Here is a 25,522-nt window from a genome sequence, read left to right as displayed (position 1 = left end):
TAAGGGAACCCACCAGCCTGGCGCGCACGTCCGAGCCTGGATTTCTAGCTTCGTAAAAGGACACAGGTGAACTGCGTGAAGGGCGTCCCCTCGTGCCGTCCTGGTGACTTATCACATCTGCACGGACCCTATTTCCAGACAAGGTCCCATTCACAGTACTAGGGGTCCAAATTTCAACTTTTGTGTGTGTGTGTGTGGGGGTGGACACAGCTCAGCCCACACGGGGACCTCGGCCTGAGCAGCTAGGACACTGCCCGACCACGAAAGCGTCCCGGGGCTCTTCACCTTCAGAGACAGTGTTTTGAGTGACAGGAGGGCCCCGCCCCCAGGTCCTGCTGGGCGGGGCTTTGAACAGAGCAACTACTTCCTCTCTCGCCTAGAATAGAAGTTTTGGTCACTAGGGGTCAGTAGCTGCCTCTGAAAACCCTGTGCGGGGCTCTCCGCCCAGAAGAGACACTGAAAGCGTGAGTTGGGCAGAATGGGGGGGAGGGGCAGGAAAGTGGGACCTGTCAGTCTTCAGAAGCAGGCAGAGGTCCACTGGGGGAGGCGACCAGATGCAGAAGTCCTTGGCATGGTGACACCTCAGAGCTGCATGCAGGCCAGCTGGTCGTCTTCTCAGCCCCAGGAGTGTTCCCTGCAGGTCTGGGGAACAGGAGGTCAGAGAGAACCCCGAGATGGGTTCAGGTCTCACCGGTCAGGATTTTCACCTCCAGCTGCAGGTAATGACATTACCTTTTCCGTGGGGTATTGTGGACAGTGAGCTGTAGAATTTGGTTTTGTTTCCTGATGTCCGACAGGGGGGCTCGTGGGGGCCCCTGCCTGGGTCGGGGACCTTATCCCACGTGATTCGAACGCGGCCTTCCCTGGAAAGTCTCTTTCTTTGCTTGTTCGTTTGACTTTTGCTAGGACTTTTTGGTTCTTTCTCTACAGTGGGGTGGAAGGTGAGAAACAAGCATCTTGCCTTTTTTCAGACCAGATCTTATGTCCGCTGACTTGATACTTTCTGTCATTGTTTTTCACCATCAAAGGACAATCATGAAATACACGAGGGAGTCCCCAGGACAAAGAGAAGGGACAATATGCCACCGATAGCCGTGCTACCTGCTCATTCGTGACCTGGCTTGACAATCATGCGGGAAACCTCTCCCTCTCTCCCTGTGGAGCAAGAAGCCTCCCCAGAAAGTGAGACTTCACAGGAGAAGACGTAACGCCTTGCCACGTCCTCTCGCTGGAGAAACCAGCAGATGTCTTTCATCTACTTGACCCTGTAGATGATACATACAGAGGTGACGATGATTATACTGTTCCAGGCACTTTCATCCCAAGTGGACCACGAAGGACAGAGAAGATTCTGCCATCGGCCACTGCTCTGCAGGGAGCCAGGGCGTTTCACACCAGGGGGACGTACCCTGCGTCCCCCACACCTGTTCGTGTCTCACCCAGGATTATACTCCGTTGCCCCACCTGTGCGTCGGGCAGCCAGGTAGTTTGGTACTGAAGATTCACTGAGCCTGGAAGTGGAGGCCAAGGGCCCACCCTGCCCCCCTGTTGGTTTCAGTCTGTCCCCCTCCCCCCTTTCTAGAAGCACGGGACATCACCTTGAGCCATCTGCTGGGCTCCGTAGACATAAAGGCAGTTAAGAACCAGGAGCCCACAGGCTAGTTGGAAAAGCAATGGCGAGAGAAGAAATGGGGTATCTGTGTGATAAAGTGCACAAGTGGATAGCTGTCCCTGGGGCTCCTAAAACCCTTTCTGTCCCTCCCCGTTCAGCAAAGAGCTTCTGAGGAGGAAAGAAGTTGCCCGGGCAGAGAGGTTCTAAAGAGCAGAGTCAGGTGAGACCCATCAGTGGAAGCATTTAAGCAGGTGTGGGAGCTAAGGGGGCAGGACTTACGCCTGCCAGGGGCAGGTGGAGGGAAAGTCCAGGTATTTAGCACAGCCTGAGAGCGTGGGGTCCCCAGGGAGGAAGAGGAATGTCTCACAGATGCCCCATGGTGCTTCAGGGCTGGCCTGCAGGAAACCACAGGAGTGAGGCCTCCAAATGGTGCCCAACAGCCCCGGGACCCTTCGGACAAGACCTTCAGACCAGACTCTCTGACAAGACTTCACGTGAGTCATTCTGGTATGGCCACCCGACGAGACCTTCCGACCAGACTTTCTGAGCAGACTTTCCGTGGGGACAGAGTCCCAGAGAGCAGTTTCCAGGCTCTCGGGCTCACCTGGAAAGGTGCTGGCTCGGGTAGTAGATGGTCATCAGGTGTAATCAGATAGCCATCCACTGTTACCAGTGAGCCATTAGCCACTGATACAACTGCCGTGGCTGCGCTAGGGGCTTGGTGGTTGGTTGGCAGAGAAGCAGACGGCGGATTGTGGGACAGCGGATTGCCGCTAGTGTGGTTAGCAAGTGGATTGTGGATTGCGAATCCTGTGAGTCCTACTTCCTGTGTCTCACCCGGCCAGCAGCGAGACTGGGGTGCAGGAAGACCCCCTGTTGGGGTACTGGCGGATGTTTGCTCCCTGTGCCTCCAACCCAGCTGCCAGTGAGACTATAGTGGTGTGACTCCCCTACCTATGGCTCCGTGGGTGTTCCTTTTTGGCCTCACCTTGTCCTGCATTCTTATGTGGGGACCAGAGACCCTGCATGACACTTTCCAACAAATCCTGCCTGGAAGATCTTCCAATAAGACCTTTTAACAAATCCTTCCAAACAAGACCTTCCAACCAGACTTTCTGAGCAGACTTTCCAACAAGGCCCCACCCTCATGACCTCATCTCACCCCAACCCCCTCCCAAAGGCCCCACCCTAGAGGATCAGGGCTTCTACACATGAATATTTATTGGGGGTGGGGAGGGAGGGGCAGAACCATTCAGTGTCTCACACTAATTCTCCACGTTGGAAGTCATGACCCAAAGTGGGGCAACTTCTTCTGTAGGAAACGGGCCAATTCAGCATCATTCTTTCCTACTTTATACCTTTCTGGAGACCAACAGGCTGTGTGTCCCTCCAGCTGCCCCAGACGGCACCCACGGGGACACAACATGGATCCATCAGGCACGTGAGTTATCACAAGTCCAGCCCGGCCTTGTCCCCACAAACGTGCCCCTTAACCTGGTCCCTCTTGGCACTGAGGGGATGGGGTGGCCACACCCCAGGAAGTGCCAGCCAGACTCGCGGGCAGGAAGTTGAGAAATGCTGCCCACACACATGCTTTGGAAATGCTGTCTCTTGACAGCTCCTAATTCTGGGAAAAGGGATGGCCCAGTCGCCAGGGCTGCAGTCTCCCCCCGAAAGCTGGCTGACGTCCTGCTTCTGCTCGGCCGCCGCCCTCCACCTCCACCTTCAGGGGAAGAGTAACAAGCATGTCTCTCATTTCTCCTGCTGAGGAGACTCCGGGGAGGGAGAAAGGGTGTGACGTCGGGGCACTGAGTGGCCATTGGCACAAAGGGCAAACACGTATCGTCACCAGGCACCCAGGGCAAGGGCTTCTCCTTAGAACCACAGACGTCTGGGGCGGGCCATTCTCAGCAGGGGCGTCCTGGGCCCTGCAGGACACTGAGCTGTGTCCCTGGTCTCCACCCAGCAGATGCCAGGAGCACCCCCTCCCCAGTGTGACAACCAGAGATGTCCCCCTGGGGGCAGGACCTCCCCAGCTGAGATCCTCTGGCCCGGGGAGCACAGGGTGGGGGCCAAAAGGGCTCCTGTGTGAAGGTTTCCCATTGAAGCACAGGAAGCAGATTTTCATCCTGCAGGGAGGTGAGCTGAAAGTGGGAAAGGAGACAACATGCCTCCTCACGGGCGCTGTGCTCATGGCCTCATGTGCGGCTCCGTGTGTAACTGAGGGGCATTGCACACTTGCAGACAAGGAGGCCACTTAGAACTCTGCCCCCGAGAGGCTGCCCGCCGTGCACACACTCGGGAGCAGCTCCCGGTGCTGTCCTGGGGGACGTGGCCTTGGGGTGGAGCTGGCTGCCGGCCCAGGCATGGCCCCCATGTCCCTATGGAGCCATCCGTGTCAGGGGACCTGCTGCAGCGAGGACAGGCCAGGGCAACATGGACACAGCACAGACGCCGAGCTCCTCAATCTTTCTGTGAATGGAATTGCTTTCCAGTTTGCTGCTCCCAACTCGCACAGGAATAGCCAGCTTTGGAAAAGATTTCTAGCCTCAGGGTGCGTGACATTCCATAAATGTCCTGCCGACTTTTCTCTATGTTGGTGATGAATGGACACCCGTCCCCTCACTCAGGACGTCCTGGAAAAAAAAAGAAAAAAGAAACAAAATGAAATGTTCATCCTGTTTTTCCTCCGAATCTGACACACATAGAAAGACATAAATATTTTCTCATCAGGAAAAAAAAAAAAAAAAGACGATGATGTTTCATTTTTTCAAATTGACGTTTAAAATATTTTTGAAATCAAAATGATATGGAGTAACGTGTGCTTGGATTTCACACAGGTTAATCAGATGCCCTTTGCCGTCCATCCATCCATTAATCAATCCATTATCCATTATCACCATCCCTTCGTCACCATGGGTGCATTTTTTTTTAATCTGCTTTATAGATTTTTTTTTAAATCTGATTTTTTTTTTTAAGTCTGCTTTGGAGACTGTCTTTATGTTTCTTCTCAAAGGAAGGAGATCATTTAGGAGGTCTGGATCTTTCTCCTAAGCATTTTCCTCACGCACTTTATCCCACAGATGGAAGGGGAGACCAGTCAGTGGAGTTGACAGTCTGGAAACGAGGCACAGCCTAACGGGGACGCAAATCGTCTCCAGATCCCTGCTTGCACTTCCAGGCACTAACGAGTGACAAATGGGCACTGGCTTCCCTGTCATCCAGCGGTTCCAGCCATGGTGACGTGCCAGCAGGCCCTGGGGGACCTCCAACCTGTGACAGCCACCTAGCTGGGGTGACAGAGGCGGGCAGGGCCAGAGCTGTAGGGAACGGTTTCACTTTGCCTTCATCGTGAGTTCTTGGAACACTGGGGTGTATTGTGGGACACTTTCACATTTTATCAGAAAGTACAACAAAGGTTAAGGCTTGTCACGTCAGTAAAAATTCCAACTTCTAGAAAGAGAAAGCAGAAACGTGACGGCGTCGTGCATGTCGGCAAAGTTCCAGAGTGGTATTGTGTGTGTTTGTGTCTCTGTGGATGACCTGGGCTCCCATTTCTCCTGCTCCTTCCTCCCTGCTCCCCCCAAGGCAGGGCCCCCAGGAACCGAGCAACCTTGATGACCACTCTCTGTTTTAATGCCTCAGTAGAAGGACTGTCAGGACTCCAAAAAGCTATCAGACCGTCGGTTCTGGTTTAGTACAGTGAACGCATACAGATAAGAATGAGCAACGGCAGACGTGCAGGGGACAGGGTCCAGGAGAGACGGGGCGTGAGTGGGGTTGTAGGTGTCCTGTCCCCATGGACTTGCATGGACTTACGTCCCCAGCAGTGGTGTGTGACCACATGCGTGGAGGTTTGCTGCCCAGGAAAGTTACCCAAGCCTTGGCACCCAGGCTTTGTATTGGGGCCATTCGCACAGCATGGCGTGCCCGCCTGGCTCACCTGAGTTTGTCGTCAAAAGCCCCTCCAGAGGTCTAGATATGGGACGACCCAAGGTCCCACCGCCCATCACATCGTGGCACAACCCAAAGTCCCAGGAGAACAAAGACATTCTTAGAAGGCAGGACGTCCAAGGGCTCAGAGGCGGCCTCCCAGGAGCTGGCCAAAGCCCACACCTGTCTTGGAACCGGCAGAGTGTGGACAATCCAGGCTCATGGACTTAACTCTTTAGCACACAGGTGTGTTGTGGGATTTTCCATCCTGCAGAGGCCCATGCAGTGTCAGAATTGGGAATATCTCTCCCGCCAGGAAACAAACACCGTGGGACACCCACTGCTGCAGTTCAAATGTCTTCCTGGATTTCGTGATGCTTCCTGGTCCCTCCAGGAAGCCGCTTCAAGGGGGCCGACGGCAGACACATCTCCCGTCACCCCACCCCTCTTTTGCTCCCGCTGTGATAAGGCACCGACATTCCCGAATTTTCTCAGCCCTGAAGCTCTCATGTGTGGACCCTCCAGCTGCAGTTGTGTCCCGGCCATTCGCCCCCGTCTCGCTGCTCACAGCTGTTTCCCGCTGCCTGGCTGTTCTGCCCCCCAGCTGCCCGAGCCTGCTGGTCAGGGAGCGGCCTCCAGCAGCCCCTGTCGCTGGGGGTGACGGTTCAGGAGAGGGCCCATCTCAGCCCACGGGCACTGTCAGTCAGGCTGGCCTGTGAGCCCCCCCTGGCCTTTGTCACTCCGTGTGACACGCGGTGGCCGGTGAGCTGCAGGCCCCTCCCTCAATCCCCCAGGACTGAGTACAACGTCCGGGGTCCACAGGAAACACTGCCCCTTCCCTGACCTAGACTTGCCCACCTCCTCCTGTGACGGTTTTTCTCTGGGGACATCCCGTGTTGCACTTATGTCCCCAGCCCCTGGGAACCTTGCACTCAGCTTTGTCCTACTGTGAGCTGCAAACCAGGGTTTTCTTCCCTGGGGTGCTCTGTAAAGGCCTGACAAATTGAACAGCACCAGCCCGATGTCAAAAGTCACCCAGGAGACATGCACCCATGAAGCCACAAAGACCCACGTCGGTCCCCAGCGTGGGCACCCTCTCCCAACCCTGGGGTCTTTGCCTGTCTGGCTGCAGACAGGAGGCGGCTCCCTCCCTCGGGAACTGGGCGTCCTGGAGGCACAAAGCTGCCCGGCGGCCCTTCCCATTTGCTGCCATCACGGTCCCCACGTCTGCTTCTGCTTCAAAGGCTCTTGCTCTGTGCTTTGCCCAGACACCCACGGCTTGTGTGTCGACGCACGTCCTCTGTGCTTGCTTTTCTCGGCGCTTTGCAGAGGGCACGCGGGGGTGTGTGTGCCAGGGGAGAGGTGACCCCAGAAACGGCTCTTGGCAGCTGGTGCTTGAAGAAGTTACCTAAAGAGAAGTAGCTTATAAGGAGGAAATTAGGCAGGAAGGGACGGAAGTTGTGTGGAAATAGGAAGGTCTTGCAATCAGGGTATTCTTAGTTGGTCAGGGGAACCGCTAGATGTCCGGGCGCCAGGAAGCCGCTGAAGAGAACTGAAGCCGAGCCTGGTGAGGAGCGGTAAGCCTGTCCCTTTACTCTGTGCTCCTTGAAATGGGTTGTCCCTGCGGTGAAATGTCCTGCTTGTGGGGCTGTGGCTGGTGGCTCCGGCTCCAGGTCAGTGACACGTCACGTGGGACATGGGGACCGCTGGATGAGGGGCGCCCATCCGACCGGGGTCACCGCAAAGGGATCTGAGGGCCACGGGCGGTGCGTTGTCACGCCGCTGCCCCAGCACCCAGCCGGCTTGCGCTGGGAGCTCGCTGACTTTCCCAGGACAACCGGGCTGAGTCCAAAAGTGTGGAAACACGTGGCAGCAGTGTGTGCGTGCGATGGTCCACGGGGGGACGCTGGTCCCCACCACGTCCCAGGTCCAGCCGCCGTGTCTGACAGACCCTGGCAACCAAGGGCGGAGCCGGTGGCCAGGTGGGGTTAAGGCTGTCACTGGGGAACTGGCCGTTTTATTCTGCGTTGTCTGAGTGCAGCGATTGAGGGTACCCCACCCCCCGGGACCTCAGGGAGCTGGAAACCCAAGCTGCCCCAAGGGGTGTCCACGGACCGTGGCACCAACCCGCCGAGTCCGGCTCTGCACCGCTGGCCGCCTGCCCCCCAGGTGATTCTTGTGTGCGCAGTGGATTTGGGAAACACTAATCTGATAGATGGAGGGTATAGGCGATTGTTTCTGGCCCAGTGTCTGTATAAAGCTGAACTCTAACAAGGTGAAAACACAAGGAAGAGATAGTCGGGGGCCAGCGAGTGCCCGAGGCGCAAATGTGGTACGAGCGAGGTTGCATGTCCCTGCAACACGCGGCAGAACGGGACCATCCACCACACACAAGACACCCTGGGGGCCGCCAGGGGCTGGGGGGGGGGGACATGGACGTGAGTCTCCTTCTGGGGGACGAAACCGGTGTGGAATCCAATCGAGGCGATGGGGGCAGCTTGGGCTGCTTTCCAAAGGTGTGTTTTATGCCACGGGAATTTGCCCTCAATTGCAAAAAACAGAACAAAAGACAAATGGAGGCAAGAAGCGGAAAGCAAGGAGGTGTCCGTGGGCTTCAGCTCCCGGCCTCTTCTGTGAAGACGCCTCGTAAATGACGGTCGTAGGGATACACAGGGGTCGCCGGGACAGGCGTGCACCTGGGCACTGGGTGGGCGAATCGCAGGCCTGGCTGTTTCCTGCTCTGCCTGAGTGGACGTGGGGGGTGGGGGGCGCGCGTGTGTGTCATAATGCTCGGCCCAGGGCCTTAGGACAGTGCCAGGCGTCGACCTAAAAGGGCGGCCCTTGAGCAGATGGGTGGTTGCTGGGTTGTTTTTAAGCCCAATGTATAGACACTCGTGGTTTTGCTGCATCACCATGAGTGTGAAGAAACAAGACGGAGTTCATTGCAGAGCAAGGCGAGTGGGCAGCTGCCACGCAAAACTTTCCGTGCAGTCACTCAGGGTGTCCCGTGCCTCGGAGGGGGGCGTGCGCCCACGGGCCCCTGCGGCTCAGCCGGCCCGGACGCAGGCGTGACGGGAGGCACCAAGAAGCGGCAGAAACGTGGATCCAAGAAGCGTATGGGAGGGTGGGGAGAGAGGGAGGCAGGTGTACAACCACAGAAGCCTGAAGAAGTCGGTCCCTCCTTCGCCCGCCCCCCACTCAGGCAGCTCCCCTCAAAGCTCCACACGGGAGTTTCGATAAATTGAAATTGCAGATGTGAAAATCAGGGAGGGGAAGTTTGATCGTGGAGGCTGAGGGAGGAACCGGTCCCGTTGCTTCTGGGGCACAGCAAGGAAATCCCCCCATTTTAGAGAACCGTGCGGAGCCCTGCAGGAGGCCTGGGGGAGGCAGGGCCCAGCCCGCAGGTGGAGGAAGCAGGTGCCTCCCTGTCACGCAGGGTACAAGACACTCGGGAGGTGGAGACGTTAGAGCCTGCGGTTGGTGGCTTTTATTTCCCCTTTGGTAGAAAGTGAGGGGCGAGGGGGCTCTGGGAGGTTGGGAGGCAGAGATTGGAGGCTGGGGGGGGGGGGCAGGTGCAAGCTGGCCCAGGCACGCACACCTGACGGGAGGAGGTGGGATGGTGCACTGTGGGCTGCAGCCGGGAGAAAGGGCCAGGGGCCAAGGACTTTGGAATCCAGAGGAGCCCGTGGACCCTTCGCTACACAGAGAAGATGGGAAGGGGACAGACCGGTGAGGAAACAGTGCACATTTGAACAGGAGACATGCAGGGGACGTCTGAGAAGAGAGGGTTCGGGGTGCGAGGTGGGGGGTGGCCTGCGGGGGGGCTGGTGGACGGCCGGCAGGATGGGACACGGGTGGGACCAACACGAACAGTTGTGTGACATGGGCCAGGGCCTGGGTTGTACAGGGACGTGGGGTCAAAGGCAGGGTCTTCCCCTGGAGATGGGTCATGGGAGTTGGGAAGTCCCATGTGCACACGGATGTCATCCCAGGTGGCACAGGCAAAGGGCTTTCAGCCAGCAGTGCAATTCCACACAGGACGGGGGCCGTGTAGGCGGACAGGGGCTTTGAGAGACGGCGGAGGGGCCCCCCGGTGGGGCTCAGCAGCAAAGGGAACTGGGCCCCAAACACGCTGGCCTGAAAGGGAGACACTGTCCTCCGGCGGGAGCCGAGCTCTAGCTGAGTCCGGAGGTCAGTGCAGGGAGACAGAGAGGCCGTGGAGACAGGTCAGAATTCTGGTGACGCGGACGTGGAGGTCCCAGGGGCAGGCGTGGTGGCTGTGGTGGCCGGGACCCCCGAAAGGCAGGCAGCGGACAGGGCTGAATAGGAAAAGCATTGATTAGGGAAATGCCTGGGAAGGAAGGAAGGAAGGAAGGAAGGAAGGAAGGAAGGAAGGAAGGAAGGAAGGGAGGAAATCTGTGGTCATTTGTCACACAGCCCCCAGGAAACTAACACACCAAGTAAACAGAGGCAGCACTTACTCCATCAGACCCTGTAAAGCCAAAGAAATTACAGAGAACGTGATCAGGGAGAGGAGCCTCAAGGGAAAGAGGCGTCACTAACAGGATGACATTATTAGGGACACAGACAGACAAGGAGCGAGGGGACAGGCTCTCAATGGAAGGTAAGGATGGGAGCACAGACACATGAGACCATACGTGCCAAGAACAGTAACGAAAGAAGCAGCCCAACCACCAGCGCCATCAGGGAAATAAAGGGGGGCCAGACCCCAGCACGTCACCCCCAAATCGAGTCTGAGGAGGGGGTCTGGGTCTAAATAGAGCATTTTGCTTTGGAATTTACACTTTTTATAGCCTCTTTCCTAGACTTTACTTGTTCGAGTTGTTTTATTCATTGATGGCTCAGTGACAGTTGACATTCAATGTTATTTTATATTAGTTTCAGGTGGACAGCATCGTGGTCAGACATGTATGTAACTTACAAAGCAATTCCCCCGATGAGTCTAGTCCCCACCTGGCGCCATCCATCGTCGTCACCGTATTATTGATTGTATTCCCTAGGCTGTGCTTTACGTCCCGTGACTATTCTGAAACTACCAGTTTGAACGTCTCAATCCCCTCCCTTTTTTGCACCCCGCCCCCCACCCCCTCCCATCTGCCCACCATGACTTTGTTCTCTATGAGGGAGCATTTCCTCAATGTGTTTCTGTCTCTCTGCAGCACCTCCCATCCTGTGGGAGCCCCATGGATTTCCTGGTGAAGGCCGTCCTGCTCTGGGTGCTGCTAGACCCGGCGTTTCTCCTGACCCAGCAGGACGAGGGTAAGTGTGTGCGGCGCTTGGCTTTTTCCCGCCACTCCCCTTGGATGGCCTGGTGTCTGCGGGCGTGTCCTGAAATGTGAGTCCCGTTTCCTTTGGCCTCGAACGTGCATTAGGGACGTGGGACCTCGCTGCCCGCTGGCTGGCCGCGTGCCACGTTGCGGGGCACTGCAGGCAGGGAAAGCGAGGCAGACGGACCTGCACCGTCTAACCTAGCAGCCTTCAGGGGTGGGAAGCAGCATCACTGCGTGGGCATATCAGTTACGGATATTGACGTTGATTCTCAGCCCCTCGCCCTTTTAGGGAGGATGGTGGTGAAACACACACACGTAGGTCCGCAGTGCGTGTGGTGGGGGAGCCGGGCGGTGGGGTGTTCTGCTTCCTGGGCCGTCAGCGCTGTACGATGGACTGCAGGTTAGGGGTCGTGGGGGAAAGCCTTGGTCCTCCAGGTCCAACTCACGTGGTACCAAGACACCCAGGTAAACGAACCTCACCGGGCAGGACAGGGACCCCCCTGAACCCCAACCGCCCCGTAAGACCATTGTCAGGAATCACTGCTCAGGCCTGGGGGGTCCCGAAATGACCAGGGAGAACTGCCGAACGACAGTTAGCTTTTGTGACTTTTAACTGACCTTTTGAGGGCAGACACGTGATTGCTTTATGCAGCCACGATGGAGACCAGGGAACAGAGAGGGTAAGCAGTCTGTGGAAAGTCACACAGCCAAGGACTGACAGAGCTGGGACCCAAACAAAGGCACAGGCATCTTTGTGAAAGTCGGTGTGACTGGGGAATGTGGACGGAGCGGACACCGCTCCTCACCTCTGAGAGACCAGACAGGCGCCCAGAGGCCTGAACACAGATGGCCCCTGGGATGGGACGGGGAGAATGCGGGTGTGAGGCACCGAGCCCAGAGATTGTGGGCTCACACATTCCAGATGCACATGGAAATCACCCGCCCCCCCCCCATAAAAATAAAAGTCTCACTCAGACACGCAGGAAGCCCGATTGGCCTGTCTCCACCAATCTGAGAAGCTAAATGCCAGCTTCTGTAGCTATTGGCCCCCCAATGGCCAGGACTGGATCAGAAACGGACAAGTCCCCTCACCTCTGCCCCCACTTCCACCTGAAGACCAAGCAGAGAAAGCCCAGGGAGCTGCCCCAGGCAGTCACACGATTGTCTGGCTTCTCGCCAGCCACCTACACCGTCCCCAGACCGGCCGCCTCCGGCTGGGACACAACCACTTCCTTCTCGTCCACAGTGAAACCTCCCACCCATCTGCCCACTCCTGAGTCTGTCATACAAATGACAATGGTTGACTTCCTCCTATGGGGACAGCTAGAGCCTGTCTTGTTCCCTCCTGGTTGGTCATCATTTATCTCCTCGTGGAGCAAAGGCAAGGAGGTCCAGGCAGGAAGGAGAGATGGGGAAGGGAGGCGTTTCTGAGGACGTGACAAGGTCCTGGGGCCGCCTTGGTGACAGAGGAAAGGGGACAGCTAGTCCCAGCGCTGAGCTTAGCGTATACGCCCTGGGATAGGTAGGTGAGGGGGAATAGAGACAAGAGAAGAGTGATTTCTGAATCTGGTGGCTACATCTTTCAGCTTCTCACAGCACGGACCCCATCCCCAGTCTACACGTGAGGTTCGACCGAAGCACCATGAGCTTAACTTGGGACTGCCAAGAAAACACCACTTCCATCCAATGTGAGATGATTCGGAAGGATAACGCATCAGTCAAAATGAAAGTAGGATGGGTTTGCTACGCCCCATTGATACCCCTGACATAGCTGTCACCGAGTTAGAAACAAGACGACAGCCAGTACAAATGACACACACACACACATGACACGAGGACACGCAGAGGAGCCAGGGTTCTAGCCGTGCCAGGGAAATGGAGGTGTATGTCCAGTGCCCTGCTTCCCGGGTGACCGAGGGGCTCCCCGGAAAACGTCTTATCCTAAAAGGAAGGGTTTACAGCCCACACACCCACAGGGGAGGAACCCCAGCTCAGAGCCTCCATGATGTCAGAACCCGCAGAGGGTGCAGGGAGCTGAGAGGCGGTGGGACTCTCGGGACAGTCAGCCACCCGGGGAAGGGAAAAGGGGGCTGACTGGCAGGATGGGGGGCCCAGCGCATCAGGCTTAGATCCCAAGAGAGCATTCAAAGGCTCCCAGAATTTCCAGAGCTGTCTTTCAGGGGGACGACACGTCCATCAACAGTGATGGGGGAAGACAAATGGTTTCTCATGTGACTCGCATACGTCCGTACCCCGTTAGTTGCTTAGGGAAGCTGGCAGCCTGCCCGCATGGAACAGCAGCAGCCTTTGCCTGCGTGGGTCCATCAGAGGTTATATTGTAGCCTTAGCCCCGAGCAGGAGCAGACAGACTTGGATACAATGTAACCGTGAGGCTTGTGAGAGGCTGTGGAGCATGAAATAGGACAAGAAAACGCAATAACATAAGAGAGGGTGCCTTGAACTCCCTGACATTCAAGTTGCCGTGGGCTCTCGCTGCTCCAAGTGGGTTCCATCAGCATCGCTGGGGAGCTTGTTAGAAACGCAGACTCTCAGGCCTCGCCTGGGACTTGGTGGAGTAGAACCTGCCTTGTGACAAGGTCCCCAGTAACCGAGAGCACAGTGACATGTGAGTTCTTTTGTGCACCTCTAAACGCTGCTGTAGGTTATCGAGTTAAGGCCCCACCAGCAAGTTGGCACATGGCCACCCCCCAAAGGAGGTACATGGGGGACATTTCACGCAGGGATGGGGCGGGCGGACAGTGTCCCGGCGTCAGTGTAAGAGCAAGCGACAGTCAACAGGGGAGGAGAGAAACCGGCTGCCTCATCCACTGGCTGGTTTCATCTCTTTAGCTCAAGGGGAAAGACTGTCACTGCACCTTTCAGAACTCTTGTCTCCACGAGGGACTCACGTTCATAATTAGAGTAAATATGAGCCAAGGACAGATTACGGAAAAGGTGTTCTTCACAAACCCAGGTAGGGAAACCGTCACCGTGACCCTTCTGCACCCCACTCGCACCAAAACCGAGACCCCTTTTTCCAGCTTTATTGAGGTGTAATTGAAACACAGGAATTGTGTGCTTTGATGATGTACAACTTGATGTTTTGATATGTGGATGTATTGTAAAGTGATTAGCACAGACGTCCGTCATCTCCCACAGTCACCGTTTTCTTTCTTTGATTGTTTTCTGGGGAGAACCCTTGAGACCCACTCTCTCAGCGTACGTCAAGTGAACAATACAGTAATATTAACTGCTGTCACCATGCTGGGCAGGTGGTCCCCAGGACGTATTCCCCTTGCAAAAGTGAACCTTTGTCCCTTTTGACCAACATCTCCTGCTTTCTCCCTCCTTCCCAGCCCAGCCAATGGCCAATCACCGTTCTATTCTCTCATTCCGTCCGCTTGACCATTTCACATTCCACATATAAGAGAGATTGTACAATATTTGTCTCTGTGTGTGTGTGTGACTTATTTCACTGAGCACAATGCCCTCTAGGTCCATCCATGTTGTTGCAAATGGTAGGATGTCCTTTTTATGGCCGAGTAATATGCCATTGTATATAGGGACCCCATTTTCTTTATCCATTTATTTATCAGTGGACACTGAGGTTGTTTGCGTTTCTTAGCTGCTGCAAATCATGCTGCAATGAACATGGCGGTTGCAACTATCTCTCCAAGATAAAGATTTCATGACCTTTGAATGTAGATCCAAAAGTAGAATTGCTGGCTGATAAGGTCGTTCTATTTTGAATATTTTGAGGAACCTGCATATGTTTTCCATAGTGGCTACACCAACGTGCAATCCCACCCACAGTGCACGAGGGTTCTCTGTTCTCCACACTTGCTTTGCCAACACTTGCTATCTCGTGTCTTGTTGATGGTGGCCATTCTAACACAGGTGTGAGGTGACATCGTATTTGTGCTTTCGATTTGTATTTCTCCGATGATTAGTGATGTTGAGCATTTATTTTTTCATGCCCCTATTGGACAGCTCTATGTCTTCTTTGGGAAAATGTCTCTTCAGGTCCGTTGTCCACTTTGTAACCAGATTATTTGGGATTTTCACTGTTTCTGTGTTTTCTGCGGTGGAGCTGTTTACATTCCTTCCACATTTTGGATCGTAACCCCTTTATCAGATATTTATGGTGTGCAAATATTTTCTCCCATTCTGTAGATTTGCCTGTCACTCTGCTGATGGTTTCGTCTGCTGTGCAAAAGCCTTACACTTGGATGCAATCCCAGTTGGCTGTTTTTCTTGCCTGTGTTTTGGCGTCATAGCCAAAAAAATAATTGTCAATGTCAATGTGAAGATCCATTTCCCCCATGTTTTCTTCTAGTGGTTTTATAGTTTTGGGTCCTATGTGTGAGTCTTTAACCCGTTTTGACTTAATTTCTTTAGTAAAGACATAATCCTTTCCTCATTGTGTGTTCTTGGCAGGTAGTTCTTTTCACGTGCTGTTGGACTTGGTTTGCTAGTATTTTGTTAATGATCTTTCCATCCACGTGTATTAGCTCTATCGGCCTGTAATTTTCTTTCCTCGCGTCGCGAGTAGGGAGATGCTGTTCTCGTAAAATGAGTTTGGACGTGCTCCCTCCTCTATTTTGGGGGAAGAGCTTAAGAAGGATTCGTGTTATGGCTTCTTTGGTGGTTTGGTGGACGTGGAAACCACAAAGCCATCTGCTCTCCCCACTTTGAACCTTCCATTGCAAATTATTTTGTTTCTGTCTCTCCCCCAGGTGGAGCGGGCACAGCTGCCCAAAACTTCTCCTGTCTCATCTACGAGGCCGATTTCATGAACTGCACTTGGGCAAAGGGCCGATCAGCCCCCGATGACGTCCAGTATTTCTTGTACCTGAAAGAATCAAAGTAAGTGTTGATCTCATGGGGAGAACCATGAGAAATACAGTGAAAAAAGAAAGAAATGTCTTGATTGTTGCCGGGACCCTTTGGAATCTTACAGGAAGAACCCGAACGAAAGAGAATGTCCTCGTTACACAGAAGATGCCGGAACCCACGTGGGATGTCACTTCCAAAACCTCTCAGAATTAGCGTTCAACACTTACTTCCTGGTTAACGGTACCAGCCAACAGACAGCAATCCAGTTCTTTGATACTACTTTGTCGATTCATAAAATAGGTGAGAACAAGAGCAAGATGTCACCACTGCTTCGCATGGTCAAACCATTTGCATTGAAACCTGCATACGTTTCCTAGGGATGTTGGAACAAATGGCCCCAGACTGGAGGCTTAAAAAGATGAGACTTTATCGTCCCCCGTCCTGGAGACCAGGAGTGTGACATCAAGGTGTCCCAGGGCCACGCTCCCTCCGGAGGCCCCAGGGGACGGTCCCTCCTGCCCCTTCCAGCTCCTGGGGGCTCCAGGCGTCCCCGGGCTGGTGGCCGCCTCCCTCCCATCTCTGCCTCCGTCTCCACGTGGCGTCTCCTCTGTGTCTGTGTCCCTCCTCTTCTGTCTCTGACGAGGACACTGTCATTGGGTTCAGGGCCCCCCGATCCAGGACGACCTCACCTCAGATCCTTCACTCTGTCCCATCTGCACAGACTCTCTTCCCAAACAAGGTCCTGCTTATTTTAGGGCTTGCCAAGACTGGGGGTGCTCCCTTTTTGTTTGTTTCTTTCGATCAGATATAAGAATATGGCCACACAGGGAAGACAGAGGCCGAGTAAAGGGTGTCACCTCTCCTTTTACCTGGCATGGGGCACAGTGACATACGATGACGCTGGTGCCCCCGCCCCAGGAAGCCTAGTCTCTTCCAATAGTCCTACAGCCCCAGTGCCCGGTGCTGGCACAGCCTGCAGCTGACAGCAAAGCCCTGCCCTCCCAGGACAAAAGCGTGGACAGTCAGACCCGCAGGTGGGGGGTACTGGCCCTTTCGTGGGCATCCCCACGTGGCTGCAGGCACAGCTTTCTTTTGCCTGATCGGGGGCGGTGCAGTGAAACAGCTCCCCAAATTAGAGAGACAGCCACCCCAGAAAAGCAGGCAAGCAGATTCTACATCAGGTCCTGCAAGTAGGATGCAGGGGTTCCCGGCCTTCCTCCCTGTTTAGGGGTCAACTTCCATCTCTGAATGTGACCTTATCATGTGTCCCTGGAGGATTCTCAAGTGACCTGGTTGTTGTCATTCTATCCAGAGCGCTGGACTGTGTGCTTGGGGTGCTGGCTATTCATCGGGAAGACGGGGGGCGGGGGGAGGTTTCCTAGGAAAATTCAGAAAACGCCCATTTGCAGTTAACACCCTGGGGTTGGCCACTTCCAGGCTCACCTGTTGGGGAAGCTCCTGCTGTATGCACCTGGCCAGGTGGCAGGTGTCCTGGGTCCTGAGAGCACTGCTCCATACGGTGTGGAAATCGGGTGCAGCCCTATTTAAGCCAAGACATCCAAAGACTGTTTCCAAATGCAATCTGGCGATACTGCGATCTCGACTAAGAAAAGTATGTGTGGTCTGAGTCCTGGCACGGAGGTCCTAACGCTTTGGGAATTTCCTGTGAGGAGAATGATACCGGTGACTTTTGTTACGTTGATAAGGTGACTTTTGGAAGGACCCCGGGCTGGTTGCCAGGGGACCCAGCCAGCAATTAGCAGCTGGAACTTTCACCTGAACTTGGGGGGAGAGGAAACGAGCTGGAGATTGGGTTCAGTCCCTCTAGGGATAGTGATTTAATCAGCTCTGCCTACGTAAGAAAACCTTCACAAAACCCAAAAGGGTGGGGTTCCTGGCGCTTCCGGGTTGGTGAACCCATGGAGATTTGGGGACGGTGGTGTTTTCTCTGTGCTGAACTTGGAAATCCACGGTGTGATTTGCAGTGGTGGTGTATGTAGGTCCACGGAAACGTGGCCCAATAGACCCAATCGAGATGTAAATTCCAGGAGGTTTACAGTCCCAAGAGAAGAAGTGTCACTCGGCCAGGTGGCCCAAACGTACCCTCTGAGGGTCCCATGGTGGAACCGAGTCGTCTCAGTGTCCACAAGTGAAGGGGCTGCAGGGAGAGTGGGTTCACTTGCAGGGCTCCCGTCCTGTTTACTGCTGGAGCCACTGTAGGCGTCATCACTGAATATCCATGTCTCGTTGGAGGATGCTGGGGTCCCCCCTTCCTTTCAGATAAGCATCAACGCCCCCAGTCAGAAGCCATGCCTTTGCTGGTGCCATGGGGACCCTATTCTCCCAACGCCCCTTAACTTTGGGTAACCCCACAGCCTGCCTGCCAGACGGCCGTGTGTCCCCATGTCTGAACCTTCACTGCGGCCGCCTCCCTCTCTGTAGAAGCCACAAACCCCAGCCCATCCACCCACCCTGGGCGACTGGCGTGTCCGCTTTGCTTTGGGTTTGGGTTATTTTGCCAGCTCTTTCTCTTCTTTCCAGCCCCCGGCCCCAGGCTGGTCTCTCGAGGACAAGCCCATAGCCTGACACTGTCTTTTCTTGCCAAGTCAGCCCCCCTCTCCCTACCTGCAGGCTCAGGGGTCCCATCGGTGGCTCCAGGCCCCTGTGATGACACACATTTCAACGGAGCCTGTCTCTGGCCTCCAAACCCACCGCTGCCTCCCTCCGCGGGGAGCTGCTCCTCCGAGCCAGGCGGAATGAAGCGGGCCTCCCCTCTGCGGCCCAGAGGCAGCCCTGGGGTTCAGGGGTGTGTCCTGGGTTCTCGTTACAGAAAGATACAGCCCACCCCATAACATCACCGTGCATTGCAACAAGTCCCGCTGCCTCATCCAGTGGGAAAAGCCCCGGACCCGACGACGAACGTCCGCCTTGGATTTCCAGTTCCAGCTGGACATCCGGACCCAGGTGAGGGGACGCTGCTTCCTGCAGGGCCCTTGGCCTATGGAGCCTGGTGACGGGGACCCGGGCACAGGAGGAGGGTGAGTGACACACTGGCACCAGTGCAGGGTGGACTTGGTCCAACGGCAGCTCCCAATGGATGGTCACAGACCCAGGGGGACTCATATGGCTTCAAGGTGGTGTGGACATACAGAGGCTGGTGCAGAAACAGGAGGACCCATGAGTAGGTGGCCACCTGGGCCCCGTGTCGATGGATGAAACCTCTGCTCCATGTCCCCTAGGTTTTAACGAGGACGTGTCACCTGCTCAGGTCTAGGAGGAGCCGTGATCAGGGGACGTCCTCCCGTCTCTCAGCCACTTCTGTCTCCCCTCCCCCCCCTGCGTGGTCCACTCCAGGGTTGTCATGAGCTGACACAGGTCAGCCCTCCGTTCGTCCCTGCCTCTGTTGGTTCCTCTGACTGCTTTTCCAGGGGACAATAGATAAAAACGCGAAGAACCTTCCCACTGAAACCTTTTCTGACTTGGGCTCTGTTTGGTTTTTCTAGGACAACATGCAACCCGGTGGCAATCAACAGGTGAGTTACAGCTGTCACTCAAACCATCACTGCTTGTCCGTGAGCCAGACCGTGGGGATGAAAGGGACAGTAGGAAAGGCCACCAGGGGAGAGTGGCTCCTGGGGCCACCCACTCGGGGACGCAGGGACACAGGGCCTCCCGGTAGCCTCCACGGGCAGGGTTGCCCCTCGGCTCACGTGTCACGGCCCGGTGCTGAAATTCGTGACGTTTATTATATCCCGCCCTATTCGTCCTCCATCCTTGTCACTCAAGGACACGTTCCTTTGTGTGTTGAGATGATTTCTTCCTACAAAACCCCCACTAGAGTTGCGTTCTCCAGTGTCCCTCACGGGGTTTGTCACGCGGGCCGTGACGGCTGAACCGTTTCTGCGTCTCTGTGCACGACCGCAGCAGCTCACTGCCGTCACTCGCACCATCGTCATCGTTCCTGCAACAGTGTCCGTCCCGAAAGACGCACGTTAATTTTGTAAGGCCCGTCCCTGTCTCCAGGCAGCACAGACAGTCCGGCCTGTGACGACGTGGCTTTGCTCTCGTGGCCGAATCCCCATTTTCGTTCCACAGCTTTCGTGCTCGGATCGGGCGAGCGTGCCTCGGAGTCTCGCGTCCTTGTCAGTTGTGCAAATGAAAAGGCAACACCCCCCCCCCCCCGAACACACCCTTCTTCTGTTTCAACACAGGTGACGTGTCTCTCTCACTCTCTGTCTTTTCCAAAGGTGGAGGTGTCTGGTGCTGTGGAAAATAAATACAGCTTTCTGAACCCTCAGCCCAAAGCCAGACATACTGTGAGAATAAGAGCCGCAGACGCCAGGCTCCCGCAGTGGAGTGAATGGAGCCAGCCGGTTGCATTCGGTACGTGTGTGTCCCAAAAGCATGGCTGGACGTGTCCCACCCCCTGCATTGATCCCTGGGCCATTCTGAGGGGCTTGGGGGCCTGAGGAGTGACTGGACACAGGCCCCTGCTTCTTTCTTTCCCTGACGCATGCTGAAGGCTAACGAGCTAGACCCCTGTGGTCACCAAAGGAAGGGACACAGGAAAGTCCCCTCCCCACCAGGAAAGGGCCATGTCAGACACTCCCTAGTCTTGGCCCCTGGTGAGGGTAAAGTTCCCATCAGAATCGGGGCTGTTTCCTGCTAATCAGGAGAGAGCTGTTTCAGGAACTAAATTCACAAGAGATCCAACTGGTTTCCTGCCTCCGACTTTTACGAGTTGGTAAGAAGGGAGTGGTGTGGACCTACAGCCAGTCTGGTGCTTACAACGTTTCCGCTCCCCCATGCCCTGAACACTTGCCAACATTGCCAGCGGTCCGCAAGCGTTGTTCTGCATACAGCTCCTTCCCATCCCAGACACAGGAGTTTCACGTCACGGCCAGGGTAGAATTTGTACGAAACACGCGCGCACACACACACACACACACACACACACACACACGGTCGGCACGATGTCATAGTCTGGAATTACCAATAGGTAACCGTGACCTTAGGTAACCGTGACCTTATGAAAAATCACATACTTTGGTGCATTCGGTGGTACCCTCAAGGCAGTGAAAAGGGAGAAACTATTTGCAAGTCATATATCAGATGAGAGTCACGTATCCAAAACAAAGAAAGGACTCTGAGAAGTCAGCAACAAACACGTCAACAAACCGATTTTAATAGGGATTAGAAAAATGGGCAAAAAAAAAAAAAGGATCAACGTTTCCAGGCTCCCAGTTCTGGAGAACGTTGCCTCGCATCTTTTTGGCTTGTCAGGTGGAGTCAGCACTTTGTACAGTTACTGTGTAGTTACCGGGAACTGTCACAGCGCACATTGTATCTCTTCAGATTGAAGCATCTCGACACGGCACCAAAGTCCATTGGGTGACGACGGTGGTCAGACACCCGGGGTTTTCCATTGCATTTTTAAATAGGGACAGACGGAATGTGCTGTGTTGTAAAAAGAGTGCATTCATTGTTAAAAAAAAAAAAAAAAAAGTGCTGATTTCACATGATATGCAAAACCCAAAGCCTCAAACTGTGTCGAAAGGGTCTGCCTGGAACTGAGCTTTCCTTTTCGCGTGGCCATGTTTGAGTCGGGGTGCTTGGCATTGGCTTGCGGCCTTCTCGGGGCACTTTCTATGTTTGGGGTACTCACGGTCGCAGGGTCATTTTGTTCCCAGGTTTTGGGGACTGGGAACTTTTTCTGCAGATTTCCCTGCAGCGCTGGGTGCTTTTCCTCAGCTGGGAAGTGTGTGGGAACCAGGTGGCCAGGCTCCAGCTTTGACACGTCGCCCCAGGGGGTAACCTGGTGTGTCACCATCTCTCTCCCCCAGGCTCTGAAGAACGGGAACCCAGCCCAATTCCTGTCTACACGCTGGTGGTCGTAGGGACCCTCATCGGCTCCCTGATTCTCGGCTTCGTTTTAAAAAGGTAGGATAGTACGCACTGCAGCTCCCGGGTCGGCATTGCCCCTGCAAGACGGAGCGGCGCGTTGCAAAGTCAGCCCATTTCTCTCGCCCAGAGGAGCTGCTGGCGGGTCAGCGTGGGGTCTTCCAGCAGAAACCGCATGTGGGAGAGGGAAGGTTGGAGGAGAGACTGAAAAACACAGTGACAGGAAGAGCAGGCAGGGGGCCCGGGCTTCCACGGGGGTACCAGTGGTTCATGGCGGGCAACGTGGCCACACAACCAAAGGGGGTCTTCTCCTGGGGGTCCCAGTGGGCACCCAGCCCCGGACGCAGGGTCTGAGATGCCACCCGTCGTCCTGGCCGTGCCATCCACACCTGGCTGGGCCCCTCACTTCTGCCCGACACTGGACCCCTCAGAGCTCAGTCAGCTTCACCTTGTACCTCAGAGCCTGGGGTGAGCCCCATCTGCCTTCATCTCTCCCCATAAGACTCACAGAGCCCTCGGGGTCCCCCCAAGCCCACCCCCTTCCCAGGAGTTGTCCTGGAACCCCAGCCTCTGGCTGAGTGTCCGTCCTCAGCCCCCAGCACCCCCCACACATAATGAGCATCTTACAAGCACCTCTGTAGCCGTCCTTACAGCGTCTCAGCCGTGTGTCCTCGGCAGCAAGCGCGGGCTCCGGCCACCTCACTAGTGCGTTGGAATGAAGCGTATACAGGAGAAATGAGAGTGTCAGCTGCACGACTCTCCTGCAGGAAGTAAGGATGCCGCGGGCATCCACCTGAGGTCCCTGCGCCCAGAGCTCCCGTCCTGCTGGCGCGTCCTGTGGTCACTTCCTCCAGGAGTGACACGGGTGACAACGGCATAGGAATATGGCATCGGGACCAGGAGAGAACGCCGTCCTGTATGCTGGGTGTGCCAGCAAGGCACCCCTGTCCCCGGGCTCAGCCCTGCCACCAGTCACGGGGATGGGCACACGCTGCGTGCCTTTGAGAGTTATCTAAAGAAAAGCTACGTGAGTTTCCTGTGGCCACCAGAAAAACAAGTGACCACAAACCAGATGGCTTAAAACCACAGACACCCATCCTCCCCCAGCCTGGAGACCAGGAGTGTGACATCAAGGTGTCCCAGGGCCACGCTCCCTCCACAGGCCCCAGGGGACGGTCCCTCCTGCCCCTTCCAGCTCCTGGGGGCTCCAGGCGTCCCTGGGCTGGTGGCCGCCTCCCTCCCATCTCTGCCTCCGTCTCCACGTGGCATCTCCTCTGTGTCTGTGTCCCTCCTCTCCTGTCTCTGATGAGGACACTGTCATTGGTTCAGGCCCCTCTGATCCAGGACGACCTCATCTCAGACCCCTCACTCCGTCCCATCTGCAAAGACCCTGTTTCCACAGAAGGTCCTGTCCCCAGGTTCTGGGGGTCGGAACCTGAATATAATGCCCTTGGGGCCACCGTTCAGCTAAGCAAACACCAGATGACGCCTTACAAGTGGAGGTTCCCTCGATGCCGTGAAAAGGAAATAAACGCCCCTCAGAAAACGCAGCAATACCCCAATGCTTCGCCAAGAGGAAATGCTCTGGTTCCGTGACAACACTGAAAACAAGTGACAGAACGTGAACCCGGCACATGGACGGAAAGCTGACCAGTCAGAAGCCACGGGCTTCAAGTTTGGGTGGAGGGACACGTGCCCTCCCAGGACCCCGGCCTTTTAATGCCTGAGACCCTGGACGCCCTCTGGCTTCCTGGAGTGGTCACGGCCCCCCACTCCTGCCCGTGGGTCCAAGGGACAGAGTGAAGGTTCTAGAAAGACCCTGGTGGCCATCACTCCGTCTTAGAGTGCTTGCTGCTGTTTCACTTCTCTGAGATTTGAGTCAGTCCCTCTCTGATCCTTACATGAAATTGCTGTGAAGACATGAGCCCAGATGCATGTCACAGGCACGACAGAGTGTCACGTTTTGGTGCAAGGATGAAATGGGACATCGAGGTCCTTTCTTCACACTTTTCTTGTCTTACCAGGATTCTCCAGAGGTACTGTGTTTGCACGCCAATTCCGGGGATCAAAGATACATTGAACGAAAACCATCAAACCAACAACCAGGTACGTGTGGGGGTGCAGAGGACGGAGCCAGGATGCAGAGGGGCGCAGCGACCCTGGGAGGGGCCGTCATCGCCCCCGTGTCCAACGGAGCAGGAACAGCATATGTGGCTGGAACCCTGTGACCCGCTCGCTGGCCGCCTCCTGGGGTCAGAGGTTACGTCTCTGTGAGCGGCGTCTGGGGGAATTAGGGAGTGGGCGGGAAGAAAAAGGAGGCGGAGGGGAAAGATGGGGAGAGTCTGGGGGAAGAGAGACAGAGAATAGGTGGTTGGTAGGTAGATAGATAGATAGATAGATAGATAGATAGATAGATAGATAGATACATAGATACATAGATACATAGATACATAGATAGATACATAGATACATAGATACATAGATACATAGATACATAGATACATAGATAGGTGATGGATGGATACATAGTTACATAGATACATACATAGATAGATACAGAGATAGATAGAAGAGACAGAGGGGACAAAGGCAGAAAGGAGTCTGACCTGACCTCTTGGAGGAAGGGCCCAGAGAGGGTGAAGAAGCACAAGGACAGCGTGACCTCTGCTCCCGAGACACCCCTGGGGGCTCCCGTCACGTCCCGCTCTCCCTGGTGGCTTCTGCTAGCGGCTCTGGCTCTGTCCCCGGGGCCACCTGCAGGGGGCTGTGCCCTGTCCTGCATCACATCCAGCCGCTCACATCTCGCTCAGCACGTCCTTCACATCTGTCCGTTGTCATCAGCCCACATCCCGGCCCCTCCTGGGGACCTCTGAGGCCTTGCCGAACTTATTGGGCCAGGACGAGCCCCTGGCCCTCCCTTTTCCTTGGAGCTCCGTCCTGCCCCAGGCCCTTTGCATGTGCCGTACCCTCCACCGGGATGTCCCTTTCCCAAGCCCTCGGCTGGGCCGTGCTGTTCATCCGCCAGCTACCTGGTCGGCCCGGCAGACGGTCTCTGGCTTCTGCCACCCGGACGGCCGGAAGCCTGACAGCGTCTCCTTCTGTTCTCCCCAGATCGTCTGGGAGGCAATGGCACTTGATGCAGGAAAAAGTAATGATGAAGAAATATTGACGGTGCAAGAGGTCACAGCACCCACAGCCACCCCATGAATGTCACAGTTGTCCCCCCTGCCCCCCCGGTCGTGCTGAAACTTGTGTGTGTGTGTGTGTGTGTGTGTGTGTGTGTGTGTGATTGTTTCCAGCATTTGTAGAGCTTTCTATTTTTTTAGTTTTTTTTTTTTTACTCTAAAAAAAATGTGATTTATTTTTCCCAATGATACTTATAGTTGTAGGGAGTGTGTGATGCCCTTCGAACGTCCTCCACAAACAACTCCACATTCCAGTACGTCAGGTGTCCTCCCAGCCTGCAGACAGCGGGGACGTGGGTCCCTGTGGCCTCAGCTTGTCCTGTCACGTGTCTGTCCTCCTGCCTGTCTACCGGCCCTCGCTTAGGAAGGTGTGAGTTTCCACAGGCTGCTGCACAAGTGACGACTCCGTAATGTAACAGAGCACAGACCTGTCACCTTAGAGCCAATGGGCCGTCCTGCCTCCTTCCCAGAAGGATGCCTGTGATGACATTGGACATCATCTCCCAGCTCAAGGTCCCTAATGTAATCGTATAAGCAAAGTGTAAGGTCACAGTGTCACAAGCGTCAGGAATTAGGACGGGGACATGTCTGGGGACCTTATTCTGTCCACGACACCGGGATAGGATGGGGACAGCTTTGGGGGCCACGATTCCATCGGCCACAAGTGGTAACAGACAGCACCATGACAGAGGCTGAAACATCACATACGGTGAAGTCCAACAGTGTGTGACACGTCCCTGGGGACCTCAGGGGAAGGAAAGAGC

The 25,522-nt window shown here is 55.3% G+C and overlaps 1 protein-coding gene and 1 long non-coding RNA gene across 11 annotated transcripts; both read left to right on the top strand.

The window, feature by feature from the left end:
• The first annotated feature begins 244 nt into the window (after window positions 1-244).
• LOC141569667 (uncharacterized) lies at window positions 245-2,718 on the top strand. Its single transcript, XR_012493403.1, has 3 exons — window positions 245-719; window positions 1,029-1,483; window positions 2,001-2,718. It is a non-coding gene; the product is annotated as an uncharacterized LOC141569667 (long non-coding RNA).
• A 4,164-nt stretch (window positions 2,719-6,882) lies between these two features.
• Window positions 6,883-25,303, top strand: LOC109439151 (granulocyte-macrophage colony-stimulating factor receptor subunit alpha). Of its 10 annotated transcripts, none has more exons than XM_074323625.1 (12): window positions 6,883-7,112; window positions 10,726-10,825; window positions 12,423-12,565; window positions 13,687-13,810; window positions 15,573-15,702; window positions 15,797-15,972; window positions 18,503-18,636; window positions 19,176-19,205; window positions 19,920-20,055; window positions 21,516-21,612; window positions 23,598-23,679; window positions 24,685-25,303. In XM_074323625.1, the coding sequence occupies exons 2-12, from the start codon at window positions 10,750-10,752 to the stop codon at window positions 24,778-24,780; spliced, it is 1,224 nt and encodes a 407-aa protein (XP_074179726.1). In that variant the 5' UTR covers window positions 6,883-7,112; window positions 10,726-10,749; the 3' UTR covers window positions 24,781-25,303. The 10 variants fall into 10 exon arrangements, with proteins under 10 accessions (XP_074179726.1, XP_074179724.1, XP_074179731.1 ...); XM_074323623.1 differs by having other exon boundaries at window positions 6,885-7,122; XM_074323622.1 differs by having other exon boundaries at window positions 7,111-7,218.
• Window positions 25,304-25,522: the final 219 nt, after the last annotated feature.

Source organism: Rhinolophus sinicus, chromosome X, assembly GCF_036562045.2.
Source record: "Rhinolophus sinicus isolate RSC01 chromosome X, ASM3656204v1, whole genome shotgun sequence".
Taxonomy (NCBI): Eukaryota; Metazoa; Chordata; class Mammalia; order Chiroptera; family Rhinolophidae; genus Rhinolophus; species Rhinolophus sinicus.
This window is presented reverse-complemented; position numbering and strand designations above follow the sequence as displayed.

Bases quoted from the DNA above. Each gene is read 5' to 3' on its own strand.
- LOC109439151 (XM_074323622.1), top strand. From the start codon at position 7,156: ATGGGTTGTCCCTGCGGTGAAATGTCCTGCTTGTGGGGCTGTGGCTGG. The intron at 10,826-12,422 runs GTAAGTGTGTGC...TACATCTTTCAG, and splicing joins CCTGACCCAGCAGGACGAGG to CTTCTCACAGCACGGACCCC. The intron at 21,613-23,597 runs GTAGGATAGTAC...TTGTCTTACCAG, and splicing joins CTCGGCTTCGTTTTAAAAAG to GATTCTCCAGAGGTACTGTG.